Raw genomic sequence first — 22,879 nt, 5'->3', positions numbered from 1 at the left:
TCTTCATTTATTAATCTAATTATCAGATTATATATATATTCTGATAGCTTCAAAAGCAGTGAATACTTGCACTCAGACTTTAGTTATATTTCCGTATTCAAAGCTTATACTTAGCACTGCTCTTGTTAGCATAAATCCCTTGTATATTTAGTTATCTTTGGATTACTGCAGTGCTCATCACAAACAGCCCTTCTTTGATCACGCTGGCCAACTCATTATGATCGAGTAAACAAAAGCACTCCGCTTATGGCTCGACTCATCACGGGATTTTGCAAGAAAATTGCTTAGATGATAGCTTTGCAATCCCTTTTGAAACTCGTGATAGGCTTGCAGATATTTCTTGATTCGTATCCTTAAAATTCTTCCACTTGCTAGTCTACGGAGCTAATAACTTAGGCAGTGTGCTGGCAATGAAACATGTGCTTGTTTGGATATTTCTAGAAGCGCCCCAGTAATCTCCAAGATGCAAACAACCTTGAGTTCAACATCTGCAGTCAACAGCGAGCAGCAATCTCTTTCTCAATCTCCCTATCAATTCAGGACGGGATCCAGCAGCTAGATCGGCTCTGCGCTTCATTCAAGCTTATTCTTTATCCATCCCAAACAAACAAGCCAGGCCTACAGATTCTCAGTATCTTCTAAGGTTCCTATTTCTTAGCCCACAAATAATTTTAGTCATACAAGGCTAGCTATCACAGGAAAGACATGGACAAAATGTCAAGTATGCTCCCAGACAGGAGTTGCTAATGCAGTTTGACTGGCGATTTAAACCGCGGCGAGGTGGCCGTTTCGGGATCCATACGCTCAACCTCCCTGAGGCTGACTAAGCCATTAACCTCCCTCCTCCGATCCCGTGATACCATGCTGCAATCCAGATATGTATGTTCCCAGAGGCTGCATGAGCAGCGCGCCCAATATATGGGACTGCTTTCGATCCCAACCACTCGGCGTGCCTTGCTACAATGATCAAACTCGTAGAATCGCTGTTTTCGACTGCTTCGTGTGAGTCGCTGATCTGCTAACAGCACTGGATCTTAGCTGCCGGTAGCTATTGCTATACTACCCGTGGGCACTAGCCACCCTGGCCCACTACCTCCGTTCCTCCCGTAGTGCTTGGGTGCCAAAATAGGTTGCCGGCCAAAAAGGTGTCCATTTTCAACGTATTTTTTCCTCACCAACACACCCTCCCTTTTCTCAGCAACTATCGCGATGGCTTCCAGCCCTGGCCCTGAGGACCCTCCAGGCCCTTTTCAGACGTGCATAGAGGCTGCTGCTAGGTTTCTAGCCATTCAGGCTCGAGAAGACAAGGCTCACGAGGCTTTCCTGACCAACCTCGAGGCGTGGCGAGGGCGTCGAGGGCGCCGTCGTCAAGGGAGGCGCCCTCGAGAAGACCCCAGGCTTATCAAGCCCTCAAGGACCTCTCTTCGCTCTTTTGCTAATTGTACGCCATATAGCAGAACCAGCCTTACGAAGGATATCCGCGAGATACAGCAAAACAGCTTGCCTGCCCTTACATCAAAGCCTCCAGACTGCCCAAATTACCTCGAGCCCTGGGAAGGTGAAGCCCTCGTCAGATATGTATGCAGCTTGATTCGAGCAACTTTCCATCGCTTAGGCTAATGCTCGTTAATGCTGCTAATTCTATGCGAGCGATGCATTAAAAAGAGCTAGTTAGTTCTTACTTCATATAGCAATGGCTGAATAGGCATCCTGAGATTGATCCAAACCATATGAAGTTCATCGAAGCAGATTATTAAAGCTTCAAGCTTGCAATAGCTAATTTGAAGAGCTTTTTCAACAAATACAAAGCTGCTATAGCCTCGTATAAGCTAATATTCTTAGCTATCTGCAATGCTGATAAGTGTAGCAATTGTATTGGCATTCTATCTAATCGCATTCAATGCATTATTATTGCTATACAACGGAAGACGAAGAGGGAGATCTACAACTTCAACAATAGGGAGTTGATAACCCTTATCAGCTGTAGCAGCGCTGCTAGCAATGCTATTCCTGCATACTGTATCTTCAAGCAGTAGACACATTTTTAATCCCTCCGGCTGGTCTCGTCAGGATGAACGAGGGCTTTCACTGCAGCATTGTTAGATCTTTGGAGGAAAGGTGCCGCCTACAGCGTATATCCGAGCCTTTGAAAGGCCTGCTACTGTCGATGCTGGCGTGGGAACCTAATAATCGACCAAGCGCTGAAGAAGCTCTGCAGCACACAGCCTGGGAGCCTCTACGGAGGAGGGAACAGCAAAGGGATGACTGCAGGGGATAGCAGAGGGAGGAGGTGATGCGAGGACCTGCAGACGGAGCCAAGAAGGTCAGGTTACTCTCGCCTGAGAAGGAGTGAGTCCAGATTCGACGAACAAGTGAATTCAAGCGACTTGACATGTAATATTCTACGCTATTGATAGCATAGTATACAGCTCTAACTCGCCCCACTTAGGCCTCGTTAGTATCAAGGCTGTGGCCATATTCGGGAAGAAGGTAATCGCTTTGTGCAGAGATGGATAAATAGGTAATCCCGGATATCACCCTGTGCTAATAGACTATAGAAGCAGTTAGTATCTCAAGATATTGTCTTGTTGCGGGCTGGGAAAATGTTTTCTTGCTTTCCCACCGACGTGCGCTATGACTGTAACTATTTCGCATTAAACGCTCAATTGTCAACACACATTATAATTACAGTAATGTACTGTAGCCATTTAATAGGATCACCGAGGTAAAATGCTGTTTGCAAGCTGGCGCTCGTATTCGTCGTAACAAACCTCCGCCAGCCCACTGACGTGGCTACCACAAAAACTATGGTGCGCCATAACAACCCCTGATCTGAGCCTGAAAGAAAGATCTATCCCGCCAAGCCGCCATCCTGTTAGCTAAGTTCCAGTAATAGTGGATACATCAGGACGCGTATTATACATAGTACTAGGGCTAGCGTCATCTTGGTTCAGGACTTGGTATACGCTTATCGCACGCCTTATCTCGTCGGATTGCACGGCAACAAACAACAAGCCCAAACAAAACCGAATAACATCCCTCAACATCCATCACAGACCGCTATCAACCGAGTTAACTACACCGCGACCTGGCCTGCATAATAGTCACTCCACGATGCAATGATAACGCAACACGAAATCTTGGTCTGGCTATCCCGCATCGATTGTGCAGGCGCTGCAGCACACGAGGAAAGGCGACCAAGCGAACAGCAGCATGAGAAACTACAGCCACGGAGCTGTGCCAGCTTCGATCATCGCTCGACCCATCAATACCATACAAAAAATCTTAAGCGCCAGCACAGCCAAAAGCTCGATGCAACACCCCAGCCTCGCCTTCCGACACCGTCCATGTCTACAACACCTCGCAAGACCAAGCGCCTCAAGACCATCCACAACGATGACACCGAACGCGAGGAACCCGACGAGCTGTTAGCTGCGACGGCACCCGCCAGCGTGGACAGCGGCGCTCAGTATAACCTCGAGGCCACGGCGGAATTACTAGCAGATGCAGAAGACACGCCACGCCCTGCAACGCGCTCAAAACATGCACACACGAGCAGCGGGCCATTCGGCGCCTCGAGAAGATCCTTCGGCAGCGTTACAGCGACTTCCTCGTCTACTTCGGTCTCGGGGGCCGCATCCTCCCCTCGCAAGCTCCTCGCTGAGCTCAACGTCGGCGACCATGCTATAGATGCTCATCCACTTTCATTAGCCAATGCCCACGCCCATCGCCTGCCTGTGCCCCTCGTGGCCCTGTTGGAAGACCTCGAGGATGTGGCCACGGGCCGCCCTGTCGTGTCGGCCGCCCTGCAGCCCGATTTTGATCGCCTGGTTGCTCACCGGTCTGTACGACGCCGCCCGGACACCATCTACGCCCCCACCCCTGAGCGCGACGCTGTCGGCCCCTGTCCCCCTCTCGATGATGTGCTCGCCCTGCTAGCCGAGGCGGAGCGGTGCGACGATAGGAAGCAGTCCGAGGCCGGCTGGAATGCTGCTGTGCACTTCCCGCTCTTGCGCCTTGCCGTCCACGGACAGAGCGCGCGGAAGTCCCAGCTAGTAGATGTCGAGATATGGTATGTGCTTCTCTTCCTTGATACTACTTCTATCTGTTTGTCTGCCTGCTAAACTCACACGCGAACCTGACTGCCAGCACCACGGCCGGTATCATCAAGGAGTACCACTGCGTGCGGTCGTCGACCAGCAAGAAAGTCGACATGGTCATGACCATCGAACCTACGGCCGACGAGACCGACAGCACCGAGGCGGTAAAGCGCATCGATGTCCTGCGCACGCGCAGCCCATGCTTTTCCATCAACCACACCGACTTCGAGCCCCTGCTCCGGTCGCCCATCGCTATCAGCATCGAAACTAAGCATCCCAGTGCCTCGGGCGAAGGCGCCGCCTTGCAGGTTGGCGTGTGGCAAGCAGCCCAGTGGAGTCTGCTGCAAAGTCTGACCCAGTCTCAGCCTACCAGCTGCTCAAGCACCGCGCTGCCTGCCTTCCTTCCCGCCATCACCGTCGTGGGTCACGATTGGACACTTGCGGCCACCACAAGGCTTGGGCAGAAGACGGTACGTACATCTTCTTCTCGCTGTGTCCGTTTCTGCCTGTATATGTGCAAGAGACATTGCTGATACAGCTTTCCAACAACAGACGCTTTGGACCGACTGTCCCATCGGACACACCCGTAATATTATCGGCATCTACCGCATCATCTGGGCTATTCAACAGCTCGCAAACTGGGCGCGTGATGACTATTGGCCATGGTACAAGACCGAAGTGTTGGGTATACGCACACCATCCCCGAAGACGAGGGGCTCATGACTGGAGGCCGAGCAAGGCAAGGAGGGCTTTTCAGGGACTGTGGGGGTTTTGAACTCTCGATGATGTAATGACCCGAAAGCGATTTCTACGAGGAAAGAGCATCACGACGACTTCGAGAATCTAGCAATGAAACATCAACAATTTAGTAGAGTTCTATCCGGATACAAATAAATTAATTTAACTACAGTATACTCGTAACCAGTCGCGGCGGCGGAGGTAGGTTGTCGTCGTCGTCGTCGTAGTGCGTTGCGGAGGCCGGATAGCTGGCAAGGCGTTGAGGGAGAGGAGCTGGGCAGCGAGGAGGAGACGGACGACCCAGTTGAGCCGAGTTAGACGAAACTGGCTAAAACGCCAGCAGGGGGCGATGAGGAAATCGGACTTCGTGGCGGTCTGGATAGCTGTAGCTGCGCAGAAAGCTAAGCGCAGACCGATGCTTATTATACCTGTCATCAGAGATGAGGCTCTAGGATGGTAAGATGTATTAGCTGTCACGCAACAAACCATCTCACTGGCGGCCTTGATATCCTCCCACTTCGGATCTCAGAAGCACTAAGTTCAGATTGTGATTGTAGTTGGATCAACTAGCGCTGAGCTTGTGCTCGGCCTCGAGTCTGCTTATCTGTGGGCAAAGTTGGTTGAGGGGGCTAAGTGGTTTCTCCTTAGCACAGGAGCTTTGTTCCTTGATGCTTCGGTTTTTGTTGAATGCAGTCCGGGGCTCTGATGTCAAAGTTCATAATGACAGGTTGGAATTTCGAAGCTTTCAACATCTGGGCCTGCATGTTTGAACTCTTCAGCGTGGGTTTCGTTACTCTGATCTTGCCTCGGACTGTAGAGGTGTTGAATTGCTTTGACCGGCGCTGATGAGAGGAGACTCTTGGTATGGCTCTCTGATCGTCAGTCTCTCTGACAGAGCGAAGAGGCCATGAATCCATCCTAAGCCGTTGTTGCTCGATCCACTCCAGGAGAATCTCGTGAGATCGCAGAGGTCGTTCAGCAAATTCTAGGCATCCCTGAATAGCCTTCTTGCTGCAAACTGACAAGTCCAGAACCTTCCAAGTCCATAGCACCAGCTTATTCTTGGAAATCATGCAACTTTTCTACCAATCCGTCTTGCTTCTTTCCGAACCGCTCATAGCGGATAAGATGATAGTTCTGAAACTCGATTCAAGTCTGTTGCTAGCTCTGCTGCTAAGAGTTCAACAGCAATTGAATATAACTACCAAGCCTGTGCCTCCGCTAATGTTTGCAAATACTAGCTACAAATATGCTGAACGAATTGTATTGATACTGGTTCTGAATACTTTGTTGAAATGCTTGAAACTTCCGCTCTTCTCTTTGAGTACAAAGTACTACATTGCCTGTTAATGAAAATAATTGCTAGTACTCTATTATCAGTTAGTATTCATTTGTTAGGTTTTGCATGAGTGTTATAACCCATCCAACATGCAGGTTACGAAACAGGCTCCGCCAACAGAGAACCAGCGATTACAGCCCAACACGTAAACAAATCAACTGTGATTAGGTAATCAAGGGTTAGAGCTACGGGATCAGTATGGATCAGTGATTGATCCAAGGTAATCCGGATCAGTGGAATCGCTCAGGTGATCCAAGTAATCCATCCAGCAGGAAACATAGTTAGCGAAACTGAAAAGCTGAATATATAAGAATACATTCATTACTATTAGATAAACTATCAGAATATAGCTCTATTCTAAAATCAAAGTATCCTATCCTAAAGTCAAAATGTTCTTAAGATAGAGAACAGTTTTTTTGGATAGGAGAATTTTCAGCGCTAGCAAATGCAGAGAGTAGCGGATCGTTTTCTTTTCTGCAAACTGTTCTCAACTCAAATTTTAAGCTTTCCAACTCTTTTCAATTTGAAATCTGATTGCCTTTCTTATAACTCTATTATTTCTGAATTTAATATTCTTATTATCTCTTTTTCTATTGAATCAGAACTAGGGCGCTGTTGCCTTCGAAAGAAAAAGGGACAAACAGCTGCTGAAGCAATGAGCAAGATATCAGGGTAAAAAGAGCACACAAGTGAGGTGAAGGGATATGTAATGAGCACTGCAGCAATCCGAAGATTCCTAAGTACACGAAGGGGTTTATGCTAACAAGAGCGGTGTTAAAGTATCAAGTCCTTGAATACGGAACTGTACAAGTCTTAGTAAGCGATACAAGTATTCACTGCCTTTGGAGCTATCAGAGTAGAGAGTAATCTGATACTTAGATTAACAACTGAAGAGCTATGTACTGAATCTATCTAATGGTAATGAACGTGTTTTTATATATTCAGCTCTTCAGTATGGATATATTGGATAGCAACATATTCAAGTTATCCTGCTAGCTCTGGATAGCATATATTCGAAGCTATCCTTCCTAATTAGCTGTGCTCATAACCCTAACTCTGGATTATATAATCAATGCTTTGTTAGGATATTGAGTTCTTGATATCTGGTTTCTGTTATCCGTGATCTGTTCTGTGATCTGCATGTTGGATGGGTTATAATATCATCTTCCTTCTATCAGTTATTGTTCCCAACGATCTTCTGTAAGTATTCTGGCAAGTTTCCGTATTCGTGATCTTGCTTTCCTAATCGAGATATTGAACAGAATCAACAAATCTTGTTCTCGTGCTGAGAAGACTAGATAAAAGGATTCTCTTCTTTCCTTAGTTCTTTAAAACACTATTACCATGCCTTCTTGTTCCTTCTATAAGGATTATAGTATTCAGTCTTATCAAGTCTCCGTTGAGAATTCCTCTTACTGTACTGAATATATTCGCTTGGATCGCTCTTGGTGCAACGTTCAAGAGTTGAGCGCAGCGGAAATTCGTTGGATAGGCATTCAATACCAACGTCTGGAGAACCAACTCGAGAGTGCTGAGAAGCAGCTGCGCGATGCTGCTGCAGAGGTAGAATGTTTGCGGAAGCAGAAGCATCTGTAGTTTGAAAGGATAATGAAAGCCATTCATCAAAGCCTTTCCAGTATGAAGAAGTTGGAATATAAGAAAGCTGAGAAGGAGCAGGCTTGCATTGCTACTAGGGTTTGTTCTGTAGTTGCAGAGAAATCTGCTGTAATTGCTAAGGATTCTTCTTTTGAGGGTTTTGACTGAAATTCCGTGAATGTAGGAAATGCAGTGATAGATTGGTTGGATTTCCTGGAGAGCGAGGTTTCTGAGGCTCCTGGATCTCGGTTCGGGATAGAGCGATTATCTTAGATACTAGCTTTCCTTTTCCAATATTCAGCTACCTTTTCCTAAGCATTTTTAACATTTTTCTGCAATTCCCAAGAATTTTCGCTTGCTAAGTAATCTTTCCATTTAATAAGATATTCTCTTATATTGTTTATGCTTCTATGCTTAAGAATCTTCTCTATCTTATACTCTGATTTATTATTTTCCACTTCTGCTATATTGTTTATTAGTATTTCCTGTACTGCTGATTCCAGCAGTAAAATGTGAAAAACTGGATATATTCTTATTTTATAAGATAATACTAACTTGTAATTAATCGGAGAAATCTATTGCAAGATTTTGAATAGCTCTAACTTCTTATAATCAAGTTTATTGCTGGATTTGATTGTTTTAATATTTTTCCGAAATAGATAAATCTTATCTCCTTTCTATAGGATTAGTTCTTCAATCCTCTTGGAATTTGCATATTGTATCATTCATTCTTAAACAAATTGTAGTTCTGATTGAAATTTCTTCTAAACTTTCTTAATCTTCTTAACTCTTTTATTTGCAGCTTCTGCATCTGCTTCTAGCAATGCTTTGTAATAAGCTGTTGGATTATATCTATAGAATATAAAGAATAGTAACTTCTTTATTATGCTTATATCTGCGCTATTATAAGCGAACTGTATAAAAAGCAACAGATTAACTCAGTTATTCTGTTCCTGGTTAATATAGTATTATAAATATTATTCAATAACTTGATTTATTCTTTCTATCTGTTTATTTATCTGTGAGTAAAATGCTATAGATATTCTATGATATGTTTTAAGCTGTTTTATAAGCGAAATTCAAAACTTTAAGTTGAACTTTCTATCTCTATTGGAAATCACTTCTTCTGATATGCTATAATTAGCAATAATCATTCTGAGGAATGCATATGCAAGTTTCTCTGCTATACTGCTTTTCTTATAGAGAAGAAAATAAGTATATTTGCTCAGTCTGCAAATTACTACTAGAATGCTATCATATTATACTTTAGTTAAGAATTCTTATAAGAGAGATAGCTTAATAATAAAGTTTAGATTAATGAATTGCTAAATAGTTATAAGTACTGATAAGGAATATAGTAGTTTGTAAGATTTGTATCTTTTTGCTTTATTCTTCTTGCAGCTATTGCATTGTTATAGGATGCTTTCAATTCTTTTTCTAAGATCTAGTAAATTCCAATATCTTTTGATATATTCATAGATTGCTCTAATTCTCTGATATTCATATGCTAGTATACTGTATATATTCTTGATATAGTTATCTTGTTTATTCAGAGTTATTGATTCTGAATTTCTTTTTAAAGATTCGATTCTGAGAGCAGCATTCAGTTCTCTATATATGTTAACGAGATTTCCCAATTTATCTTGAATGAAGATATTCTATATATCCGAGGAATCTGTATCTTGATAGTTTAATCTTCTGCTAAGAGCATCTGCTTATCCGTTTTCCGAGCTTTTGTAATGCATAATCTTGAAATCGAATTATAAGAAGAATTCTGCTTATCTAATTTATTGCTTATTCAAAACCTTAGTTGTTATGAATATAATTAGATTCTTATAATTCAAGTAAATTATAATTAAGTATTATATGCTAATAAGATAGTATTGCTACTTCTTAAAAGCTTTTACTATTGCTATGAGTTTCTAATTAGGGATTCTGTAATTGATTTCTGAGCTATTCAATTTCTTTGAGAAGTTGCTTATAATTCTTAGATATTCTTGGTTATCTTGCTAGCTAAGTTATTCTCTGAGTATATATTCCGATGCATTAGTCTTAACTTCAAAGGGTTTGTAAGGATCTGCTTTATACAGAATTAGCTCTGAGATAATATGCTTAATGATCTTATTGAAAGCTTCTTATATCTTGGGGATTCATTCAAAGAGTTGATTCCTTTTGATAAGATTCATAAGAGGATATGCAATCCAGCTGTAGTTCTTAATAAATTGCTTGTAGAAGTTAATATATCTAAGGAAAAATCTAATATTCCTGATGTTTCTGGAAACTGGCTAATTCCTAACAGCTTTTACTTTATCTTTCTGTAGCTTAATGCATTCTAGCTCAATTGTGAATTCGAGATAATTAATCTTTTATATGTGAAAGTAACTCTTTGCAGATTTTATAAGAAGCTTCGCATTCTAAAGCATTTGCAATACTATTTCCATATACTTCTTGTATTCTTTCAGTATTTGAGAGTAAATAAGAATGTTATTGAGATAAGCAATAATGAACTAATTCAGATGCTTATATAGAATATGATTGATTATCTTCTGAAATAAAGCTGGAATGTTCGTTAAATCAAAGAGTATAATCAAATATTTGTAGTATTCATAGCGTATTCTGAAAGCAGTTTTCTATTCTTCTCCTTCTTTTATTCTAATCAGATTATAAGCTTCTTTTAGATTCAGAACTGTAAACTATTATGCTTCTTGCAGCTTATCTTGTAATTCCTTAATGAGTAGCAACGAATATCAGTTCTTGATTGTAATATCATTGAATTACTTATAATTAATATATAGCTTGAGTTTGCTGTTTTTCTTAGATACAAACAGAATAGAGTATTCTGCTAGTAATTGCAATAATCGTATATATTCTTTCTTAAGATTCTTATCGAAATACTCTCTAAGTATCTCTAGCTGTGCCTTATCTAATCTGTAGATAAGGAAGAATTTGAGCTGTTTCTCTTCTTGTAGCAGGATCTCGTGATTGTATGAGCTGTATTCTAGCAATTCTGTATCCAATTCTTTCTGAAATAGTTTCTTAAACTTGTAATATTCTCAAGATATATTTGCGAGTATTAGTTCTAATCCTTATACTATTTCTGCTACTTGAAGGAATAATAGATACTGTTGAGCATGCTTCTTTTCGTTCGTTGTTTTTAGTAACGTTTTTGAAAGCCTTGAGCGTTCGCTCCGGGCTGGATCGAGCGCTTGAGAGCCTGGTTTCGAAGTTTTTCTTGTATGGTTCTACAATCTACATTCTGAAGCTTTTCCTTGCTGCTCCGGAGCGAATCGACTTGCTAAGAGTTTTGCTTCCGTTATTTTGCTAACCTATTAGCGCCCCAGCACTGTTTGAGTTTGCTTGTTACTAGATTCTTCTCCTTGAACTGCTAGCTCTGCTGGTTTGAAGGTATATAGGAAGTTGTATAAAGCTTCTTTTTCTGAGTATTCTTCAATCACTATGTAATGAGCACTGCAGCAATCCGAGAATTCCTAAGTACACAAAGAGGTTTATGCTAACAAGAGCAGTATCAAAGTATTAAGTCCTTGAATACGGAACTGTACAAGTTCTAATAAACAATGCAAGTATTTACTGCCTTTGGGGCTACTCAGTGTATGAAACTGAATACTTAGATTAATAACTGAAGAGCTATATACTGAATCTATCTAATGATAATGAACATATCCTTATATATTCAGCTCTTCAATTCTAACTATTCTAACTATATTCCGATTCCTTATAATTGTTTTCTAAATATGTTAACTATATTCATAGCTAACATAGTTGCATTAGTAACCCTAATCCGGATTATATAATCCTAATTAATACTCAACGTTGGATTGTAATATCTAGTTTCTTAGTTAATAAAGCTTATCTTGTAACTTGTATATTGAATAAGTTATAACATCATCTTCCTTCTATCAGTCATTATTCTTAACAATCTTCTATAAGTATTCTAGCAAGTTCTTTATATGCATAATCTTGCCTTCCTGATTGAGATGTTAAACAGAATCAACAAATCCCGTATTTGCAAACCTTTTTCCATTCCAAAGAGTATCCAAGATTGAGATCTCTTGGTTTCTCATCTCTTGGAAAATTTTATCGAAATGCCCATCTGTTTCTATTGCAAGGATTGTAATTTCGGATTCTGCAAGATGTTTCCCAGAAACTCTTCTTGTTATATCGAATGCATTTGATTAGGCTGCTTCAAGTGCAACATTATGAGCTCTTCTTCTGAGGAGCTTCGTAATATCGCTACTTAACATCAAAAATTGGAGAATGAAATTGAGAAGAGGGAAACTAAGCTTCTTTATCTATACTAATAGAAGCGGATATGATTTGAGAAGATGAAATATATCCTGCATTATAGTATTATTTGCATGAAGGAATTGAATTGTATGAAAGCTGAGAAGACTGAAGCTAAGAGAGTGCATATTGCTGCTGAAATGCAGGCTGTAGTAGCAAAGAAATCTATTATTATAGCTAAGGATTCTTCCTTTGAAGATTTCAACTGGAATTCTTTAGATTTGAGAGATTCTGTAGTAGATTAGTTGAGCTTTCTGGAAAATAAGATTTCTGAAACTTCTGAGTTTCGGTTCGGAACAGAGCGATCGTCTTAGGTACTGGTTTTCCTTTTCCAATATTCAGCTACCTTTTCCTGAGCATTTTTAACGTTTTTCTGTAGTTTCCAAGAATTTTCGCTTGCTGAGTAGCCTTTTCATTTGATGAGATATTCTCTTATGCTATTCATATCTCTATACTTAAAGATTTTTTCCACTTCATACTCTAATTCATTATTTTCTACTTCTGCTGTATTATTCGCTAGTATTTCCTATGCTGCTAATTCCAGCAGTAAAACGTGGAAAACTGAGTATATTCTTATTCCATAAGGTAATACTAATTTGTAATTAACTAAGAAGATCTATTATAAGATTTTGAATAGTTCTAACTTCTTATAATTAAGTTTATTGCTAGATCTTATTATTTTGATATTTTTTTGAAGTAGATAGATCTTATCTCCTTTCTATAGGATTGGTTTCTCAATTCTCTTGGAGTTTGCATATTGTATCATTCGTTCCTGAATGAATTATAGTTCTAATTGAAATTCTTCCTGAACTTTTCTAATCCTTTTAACTCTTTTGTTTACAGCTTCTGCATCTGCTCCTAGCAATGCTTTATAGTAAGCTATTAAGTTATATCTATAGAGTATGAAGAATAGTAACTTCTTTATTATGCTTATATCTGTACTATTATAAGCAAACTGTATAAGAAGCAATAGATTGATTCAATTGTTCTGTTCCTGATTGATATAGTATTGAAAGTACTGTTTAACAATCTGATTTATTCTTTCCATCTATTCATCTATTTATAAATAAAATGCTATAGATAATCTATAATATATTCCAAGCTGTTTTATAAGTAAAATTCAAAACTTTGAATTGAACTTTCTGTTTCTATTGGAGATCACTTCCTCTGATATGCTGTAATTAGCAATAATTATTCTGAGGAATACATATGCGAGTTCCTCTGCTATACTGCTTTTCTTATAAGAGAGAAAATAAGCATACTTGCTTAATTTGCAAATCATTACTAAAATGCTATTATATTACACTTTAGTTAAGAGTTCTTATAAGAGAAATAGCTTAGTAATGAAGTCTAGACTGATGAATTGCTAAACAATTATAAGTACTGATAAGGAGTGTAGTAGTTCGTAAAGCTTATATCTTTCTGCTTTGTTTTTTTTGTAGCTATTGTATTATTATAGAATATTCTCAATCCTTTTTCTAAGGCTTAGTAGATTCCAGTGTTTTTTAATGCATTTGTAAGTTGCTCTGATTCTCTGGTATTTGTATACTGATATACTGTATACATTCTTGATGTAGTTATTTTGTTCGTTCGGAATTATTGATTCTGGATTCTTTTCCGAAGATTCGATTCTGAGAGCAGTATTCAGTTCCCTGTATGTATTAACAAGGTTTCCTAATTCGTTTTGAGCGAAAATGTTCTATATATCTGAGGAATCTGCATCTTGATAATCTAATCTTCTGCTGAAAGCATCTGCTTGTTTATTCTCTGAGCTTTTGCAGTATATAATCTTGAAATCGAATTATAAGAGGAATTCTGCCTATCTAACTTATTGCTTATTCAAAATCTTAGTTATTATGAATATAATTAGATTCTTATAATCTGAATAAATTATAATTAGATATTATATGCTAATGAGATAGTATTGCTACTTTTTAAAAGCTTTCATTATTGTTATAAGTTTCTGATCAGAGATTTTGTAGTTGATTTCCGAGCTATTCAATTTCTTTGAGAAATTGCTTATAATTCTTAGATACTCTTAGTTATTTTGCTAGCTAAGTTATTCTCCAAGTATATATTCTGATACATTAATTTCAATTTTAAAGGGTTTGTAGAGATCTGCTTTGTACAGAATTAGCTCCGAGATAATATGCTTGATAATCTTATCAAAAGCTTCTTGTGCTTTAGAAGTTCATTTGAAGAGTTGATTCCTTTTAGTAAGATCTGTAAGAGAATATGCAATTTAGCTATAGTTTTTGATAAATTGTTTGTAAAAGTTAATATATTCAAGAAAAGATCTAATATCTCTAATATTTCTAGGAGTTAGCTAGTTTCTAATAGCTTTCATCTTATCTTTCTGTAGCTTAATACATTCTAGCTTAATTATAAATCCGAGGTAGTCAACTTTTTGTATATGAAAGTAGCTCTTTGCGAGTTTTATAAGAAGCTTCATATCTTGAAGCATTTGCAATACTGTTTCTATATATTTCTTATATTCTTCTAATATTCGAGAGTAAATAAGAATGTTATTAAGATAAGCAATAATAAACTGATTCAGATGCTTGCATAGAATGTAATTGATTATTTCCTGGAATAAAGCTGGAATATTTATTAAACTAAAAAGCATGATTAAATATTTGTAGTATCTGTAGTATATTCTGAAAGCAGTTTTCTATTCTTCTTCTTCTTTTATTCTAATCAGATTGTAAGCTTCTTTTAAGTTTAGAACTATAAACTATTATACTTCTTGCAACTTATTTCATAGTTCCTTAATAAGTAGCAACGAGTATTAGTTCTTAATTATAATATTATTGAGTTGCTTATAGTTAATATATAGCTTAAGCTTGCTATTTTTCTTAAGTATAAACAGAATGAAGTATTCTGCTAGTAATTGCAATAGTTATATATATTCTTTCTTAAGATTCTCGTTGAAGTACTTCTGAAGTGCTTCTAGCTATACTTTGTTTAATCTGTAGATAGAAAAGAATTTAAGCTGTTTCTCTTCTTATAGCAGGATCTTGTGATTATATAAGCTGTATTTCAGTAATCCTGTATTCAATTCTTTCTGAAATAATTTCTTAAACTTGTGATATTCTTATAATATATTTGCAAATATTAGTTCTGATTCATATACTGTTTCTGCTATCTGGAGAAATAGTAGATATTATTAAGTATGCTTCTTTTTGTTTATTGTTTTTGAAAGCCTTAAGCGTTTGCTCCGAGCTGAACTGAACGCTTGAAAGCCTGGTTTCGAGGTTTTTCCTGTATAGATTTATAATTCACATTCTGAAGCCTTTTCTTATTGCTCCGGAGCGAACCAACTTGCTGAGAGTCTTACTTCTGTTGTTTTGCTAACTTATTAGCGCTTTAGCACTGTTTGAGTTTGCTTATTACTAGATTCTTCTTCTTGAACTGCCAGCCTTGCTGACTTGAAAGTATGTAAGAAGTTGTGTAAAGCTTCTTTTTCTGAATATTCTTCAACCATTAGCTTCAATCCTGCACTATTGATTATAACTATCTCTCTGGGTACAGCTTGTTCCTATGAGATCTAGCTAGTAGTTCAATCAATTCAAGAATTATGCTCCTTGAGCTATGAAAGCTTCATAATCAGCTCATACTGTACTATATTTGTAATATCAAAGGAAGCTCTGATTATATATTCTTGGATCAAAATAAATAGATAATCAGTCTTCTTATTAATTACTCCTTAGTTATATGCAACAGATTGTTCTTTCATAGTACTGAGAGTATATGAGCATCTCTTTCATCTTTATTATAGTTGTGCTTAATTAACAATATATAGAAATATAAAGTTTCCCTAAGCGCTACTATTTAATAATATGCTATACTTGTATTCTTAAATATATATATCGAACTTAATATAAATATAATCTATCTTAAAAGCTTCATATAGAAACTGTTCTAGCCTAATCATCTGCAGTTTCTTTATAAGTAATCCTGTTCTTTTGAATTTGTTAAGAACTACTTATCCTTCTAAGCTTACTTTGCTGCTTCTTAAGCAAGCTTCTTAGCTTACTTTTGCTTGTATTATTATTATTTCTAGTCTTTCTTTTATTAATGCTAGTTGCAAATCTTATTATTAATATAAATTATACAGAGTATTGTTTTGCACTGCTACCACTCTATCTTTTTATTTATACATTGCATAGAACAGTTATCTAATAGCTCGATATATATATTATAATGCTGCTTATTAAGAACCTCTCTAAAGCAAAATTCCTATTCTTTAACAGCCTGAAGGATTTATTCTAGTTCTCTAATAAGAAACTATTCATATTGCATCTTGTCTGAGAAATGCATTCTGCAGCTATAATAGATGCAGGAGATCCATGCTAGTTCGTAATATAAGTTATAAAGTAAGCTAATTCGAGAATCCTTATCTTCTTGTGCTTCAATGTTCTACAAGAGAATGCAGATGAAGAGCTCTTTCAGCTCTATTTTGTAGATAAGATATTCGATTTATATTGTTTCCTTATTCCATCTAATGCTGAAAGAAAACCTTCCTTTAAGCTTATTAAGCATATTGTTTGCAAGAAGCTTCTGCAAGCTGCTAGATTGTTTGCTCTAGCTTAGTCTTTCTATTGCTTAAGAAGCGTTCTCTATGTTGCTTAAATGTTCATACCAGTAGCTAAGAGAATATCATTCCTTATTCATATCCCTAGTTATGATGCTTAATATAAGTAATAAAGAGTATTGAAGAGTATTATTGCTAAGCTCTTCTTTCAACGCCTGAATGCTCTGTTTCACGATGTTAGAGCAGTTCGAGTTGCTACTTGTAGGAATAATAAGCATGCACTCTCGTTCTGCTATTGCTATTTGTTTATAGCGCTGAAGCTTCTGAGAAAACCATTCTGAACCTTTCTTACTCGAGAAGTATATTAAGCAGTTATTATTATAGCAGAATATTCAGCTAAGATTTCTATAATCAATAGAGTTCGATACTTGCTCCAAGAGAGTATTTTTGCTTAGTTGATTGGGTTTCTATTGTTGAGCAACATTCATCTGATATTCTTTCTAAACTAATTGTTATTTATTCTTCTGGAGTTAATAGCAATTATATGCAATATATCCTTATTTGTTGCAATTGTAGCAAATAATGCTGTTTCTCTTGCTATACTGCCTGTTAGCAGTATTGAGTTCTATAAGATCAGCATACATAGTGCTGCTTTAAGCTGTGCTACTCTGTTATTCGCTATTCTTATATTGGAATTTCTTGCTTGTATTAGCTAGAAACCTTCAAATCTAGCTTCCTCTTTTCTTGAATTTCTCTACTCATTATTCATACAGATAATTATTAATACAAATAGCTTAATTGGAGAATATTGCAAAGTTCTCTAGCTAATTCTGCTTAAAGATTTTATCTTTAATATTATTCTTGAGTTCCTTATAATAGTATTCTATAAGATTCTTATCTTTCTACAGGAGTTATACTAAGAGTTGCTTGAATCTAACTATATAAGCAGAAGCTAACTTAATCTGCTTGAGATTCATAAGCTGCTAAGCTGTAATACATTCTTTATTGAAATTATCAAAGATTTCCTTGAAAGCTTTCTTAAAGCTTTTAAAAAAATCGAATATATTCTTGGTATCCTGGGTATGTATATCGGAATTGCTCTAATGCTTCAAGTAATTGCGCAGAAAGAGTTCATATCAGATGAAAGCATCTTTCTTGAAACGAATCCTTGCAAGAATAATCTTTTCAGACTTTATAGTAAACTGAATTGCATAATACAAGAAATACGCTCTGCAGTAAATAAGGAATTCATACAGCATTTTCTAATTGCTGTTATACATAGCAAGCTTGTTCATCTTGTATGCTTTTCCAGCGCTACTAATAATTGCAGAGATAGACTGCGCTTGCTAAGCTTGTTAAGCTAGCTAAGCTTATTAGTTAGCAATAGTAGCGCTCTAAGCTTGCTATTATTCGCACAGATTCTAAATATGCTGAATAAGCTAGTATATCTGATTAACTAGTTCTTTCTGAGTAGAAGCGTGCAAGAATAAAGAGATTTCTAAAGAAGCTATTATATTCCGTATTGCTCAAGAAGTAATACTGAACTATTCTTGAACAAGAATTGTTAAAATGTAATAAGCACTGCAGCAATCCGAGAATTTCTAAGTATACGAAGAGGTTTATGCTAACAAGAGCAGTATCAAAGTATTAAGTTTTTGAATACAGAATCATACAAGTTCTAATAAGCGATGCAAGTATTTACTGCTTTTAAAGCTACTCAGTATATGAAACTGAATACTTAGATTAATAACTGAAGAGCTATGTACTGAATCTATCTAATGGTAATGAATATATTCTTATATATTCAGCTTTCCAGTTCTAACTATCCTGATTATATTCCGATTCCTCATAGTTGTTTCCTAAATATGTTGACTATATTCATAGCTGATATAGTTGCGCTAGTAATCTTAATCCGGGTTACGTAATCCTGATTGGTACCCGACGTTGAATCGTGATACCTGGTTCCTTGATTAGTGGAGCTTATCCCGTGACCTGCATGTTGGATGAGTCATAACACACTAGCTTCAATCCTGCATTATTGATTGCAACTATTTCTCTGAATACAGCTTGTTCTCATGAGATCTAGCTAGTAGTTCAATCGATTTGAAGATTATGCTTCTTAAGCTATGGAAATCCTATAATCAGCTCATGCTATGCTATATCTGTAATATCAAAGAAAGCTCTGATTATATATTTTTGGATTAAGATAAGTAGATGATTAATCTTCTTATCAATTACTCCTTGATTGTATACAACAGATTGTTCTTTCATAGTGCTGAGAGTATATAAGCATTTCTTTCATTTTCATTATAGTTATGCCTGATTAATAATATATAGAAATATGAAGTTTCTTTAAGCGCTACTATCTAATAGTACGCTATATTTGTATTCTTGAATATATATATCAAACTTAATATAAGCATAATCTATTCTAAAAGCTTTATATAGAAACTATTCTGATCTGATTATCTGCAGTTTCTTTACAAGCAATTCTATTCTTTTGGATTTGTTAAGAACTGCTTATTCTTCTGAGCCTGCTTTGCTGCTTCTTAAGCAAGCTTCTTAGCTTACTTTTGCTTATATCATTATTATTCCTAATCTTTCTTCTATTAATGCTAGTTGCAAACTTTATTATTAATGTAAATCATACAGAATATCGTTTTGTACTGCTATTATTTTATTTTTTTATTTATGCATTGCATGGAGCAATCATTCAATAGCTCGATATATGCATTATAGTATTGTCTATTGAGAATCTCTCTGAAGCAGAATTCCTGTTCTTTAACAGCCTGAAGAATTTGTTCTGATTCTCTAATAGAGAACCATTTATATTATATCTTCTCTGAAAAGTACATTCTGCAGCTATAATAAGTGCAGGAGATTCATACTAGTTTGTAATGTAGGTTGTAAAGTAAGCTAATCCAAGAATCCTTGCTTTCTTATGCTTCGATATTCTGCAAGGGAATGCAGATGAAGAGCTCTTCTAGTTCTATTCTGTAGATAAGATATTCAATCTATGTTGTTTCCTTGTTTCATCTAATACTGAAGAGAAATCTTTTCATAGATTTCTTGGATTTATTGTTTACAGGAAACTCTGATAAGCTGTTGAATCGCTTATTCTAGCTTGATCTTTCTGTTGCTTAAGAAGCATTTTCAGTATTATTTAGATATTTATACTAATAACTAAGAGAATATTATTCTTTGTTCATTTCTCTGATTATGATGTCTGATGCAGATAATAGGAAATAGCAAAGAGCATCATCATTAAGTTCTTCCTTCAGCGCCTGAATGCTTCATTCAGTAATATCGGAGCAGTTCGAGTTGTTGCTGCTTATAGTTATGCTGAGTGTATATCCTTGCTCTGCTGTCGCTATCTGCCTATAGCGCTTAGATTTCTGAGGGAACTATTCTGAACCTTTCTTACTCGAGAAATGTATTAAGCAGTTATTATTATAGCAGAATATTCAGCTGAGATTTCTATAATCAACAGAATCCAATACTTGCTCTAAGAAAGTGTTTTTGCTTAATTAATTGGATTCCTATTATTAAGCAACATTCATCTAGCATTCTTTCTAAACTAGTTGCTATTTATTTTTCCAAGATTAATAGCAGTTATATGCAATATATTCTTATTTATTGCAGTTGTAGCAAGTAATGCTATTTTTCTTGCTATACTGCTTGTTAGCAGTATCGAGTTCTATAAAACTAGTATGCATAATGCTATTCTAAGCTGTACTGCTATATCAACTGCTATTCTTATTTTGAAGTTTCTTGCTCATATTAGCTGAAAACTTCTAAGTTTAGCTTCTTTTCTTCTTGAACTTCTCTACTTATTATTTATATAAATAATTATTAATACAGATAGCTTGATTAGAGAATATTATAAAGTTTTCTAGCTAATTCTATTTGGAAATTTCATTCTTAATATTATTCTTGAGTTCCTTATAGTAATATTTTATAAGATTCTTATCTTTCTACAAGAGTTGCACTAAGAGTTGCTTGAATCTAATTATATAAGCAGAAGCTAACTTGGTCTGCTTGAGATTCATAAGCTGCTGAGCTATAATGCATTCTTCATTAGAATTATCAAAGATTTCCTTAAAAGCTTTCTCGAAGCTTTTAAAAGAATCAAATATACTCTTAATACCCTGGATACATACATCAGAGTTATTCTGATGCTTCAAGTAGTTGCATAGAGAAGGCTTGTATTAGATGAAAGCATTCTTTTCAAAACGAGTTTCTGTAAGAATAATTTTCTCAGATTCCTTGATAAACTAAATCTTATAGTACAGGAAATACGCTCTGCAGTAAGTAAGAAATCCATGCAGCATCTTTTGATTGCTATCATATATAGCAGGCTTATCCATCTTATATACTTTCCCAGCACTATTGGTAGCTATAGTGTAATGAGCACTGCAGCAATCCGAGGATTCCTAAGTACATGAAGGGATTTATGCTAACAAGAGCAGTATTAAAGTATTAAGTTCTTGAATACGGAACTGTACAAGTTCTAATAAGCAATGCAAGTATTTACTGCTTTTGAAGCTACTCAGTATATAAAACTGAATACTTAGATTAACAACTGAAGAGCTATATACTGAATCTATCTAATAGTAATAAACATATCCTTATATATTTAGCTCTTTAGTTCTAACTATCCTAACTATATTCCGATTCCTTATAATCGTTTCTTAAATATGTTAACTATATTCATAGCTAATATAGTTGCACTAGTAACTCTAATCCGGATTACATAATCCTGATTAGTATCCAATATTGAGTTATAATATCTGATTCCTTAGTTAATAAGGCTTATCTCGTGATCTGTATATTGAATGAATTATAACATCATCTTTCTTCTATCAGTTATTATTCTCAATAATCTTCTATAAGTATCCTAGCAAGTTCTTTATATGCATAATCTTGCCTTTCTGATTAAGATATTGAACAGAATTAACAAATTCTGTATTTGCAAACCTTCTTCCATTCCAAAGAGTATCCAAGATTGAAATCTCTTGATTTCCTATTTCTTGGAAAATTTTATCGAGATGCCCGTTTATTCCTATTGCAAGGATTATAATTTCGGATTCTGCAAGGTATCTCTCGAAAACTCTTCTCGTTATATCGAATGCATTCGATTAAGCTGCTCCAAGTGTAACATCATGAGCTCTTCCCCTGAGGAGCTTCGCAATATCACTACTCAATATTGAAAGTTGAAAAACGAAATTGAGAAGAGGAAAATCAAGCTTTTCTATCTATACTAACAGAAGCAGATATGATTCAAGAAGATGAAATGTGCTCTGCATTATAATATTACTTGTATGAAGGAATTGAATTGTATGAAAGCTGAGGAAGCTGAAGCTGAGAGAATGCATATTGCTGCTGAAGTGCAGGCTGTAGTAGCAGAGGAATCTATTATTATAGCTAGGAATTCTTCTTTTGAAGGTTTTAATTGGAATTCTTTAGATTTGAGAGATTCTGTAGTAGATTAGTTGAGCTTTCTGGAGAGTGAGGTTTCCGAAGCTTCTGAGTCTTGGTTTGAAATGGAGCGATTATCTTAGATACTGGTTTTCCTTTTCCAATATTCAGCTATCTTTTCCTGAGCATTTTTAATATTTTTCTGTGGTTTCCAAGAATTTTCGCTTGCTGAGTAGCCTTTCTATTTAATAAGATATTCCCTTGTACTATTTGTGCTTCTATACTTAAGGATTTTTTCTACTTCATATTCTAGTTCGTTATTTTCTACTTCTGCTGTATTATCTGCTAATATTTCCTATACTGCTAGTTTTAGCAGTAAGATATGAAAAATCGAGTATATCCTCATCCTATAAGATAATGCTAATTCGTAATTAACTGAGAAGATCTATTATAAGATTTTGAATAATTCTAACTTCTTATAATTGAATTTATCGCTAGATTTTGTTGTTTTAATGTTTTTTCGAAATAAGTAGATCTTATCTCCTTTCTGTAGAATTAGTTTCTCAATCCTCTTGGAGTTTGCATATTATACTATTCGTTTCTGAATGAATTGTAGTTCTGATTGGAATTCTTTCTGAACTTTTCTAATCCTTTTAATCCTTTTATCTGCAGCTTCTGCATCTGCTTCTAGCAATGCCTCGTAATAAGCTGTTGAATTATATTCATAGAGTATGAAGAATAGTGATTTCTTTATTGTGCTTGTATCTGCATTATTATAAGCGAATTATGCAAGAAGCAATAGGTTGATTCAATTGTTCTATTTTTGATTAATATAGTATTAAAGATATTGTT

At 36.4% G+C, this 22,879-nt stretch overlaps 2 protein-coding genes across 2 annotated transcripts; both read left to right on the top strand.

The window, feature by feature from the left end:
* Positions 1-3,511: 3,511 nt before the first annotated feature.
* M406DRAFT_324829 (uncharacterized protein) lies at positions 3,512-3,664 on the top strand (the record flags this gene model as incomplete). Its single annotated transcript, XM_040919916.1, has 1 exon — positions 3,512-3,664. A coding segment is annotated over one exon (153 nt), but the record flags the coding sequence as incomplete, so codon positions are not given.
* Positions 3,665-4,273: 609 nt separating this feature from the next.
* Positions 4,274-4,739, top strand: M406DRAFT_243505 (uncharacterized protein; the record flags this gene model as incomplete). The annotated part of the gene is made up of 2 exons (XM_040916219.1): positions 4,274-4,570; positions 4,653-4,739. Coding segments are annotated over 2 exons (384 nt in total), but the record flags the coding sequence as incomplete, so codon positions are not given.
* Positions 4,740-22,879: the final 18,140 nt, after the last annotated feature.

Source organism: Cryphonectria parasitica, assembly GCF_011745365.1.
Source record: "Cryphonectria parasitica EP155 unplaced genomic scaffold M406scaffold_11, whole genome shotgun sequence".
NCBI classification, from domain to species: domain Eukaryota; kingdom Fungi; phylum Ascomycota; class Sordariomycetes; order Diaporthales; family Cryphonectriaceae; genus Cryphonectria; species Cryphonectria parasitica.
The sequence above is the reverse complement of the archived record's forward strand: the minus strand, read 5'-3'. Positions and strand labels throughout refer to the sequence as shown.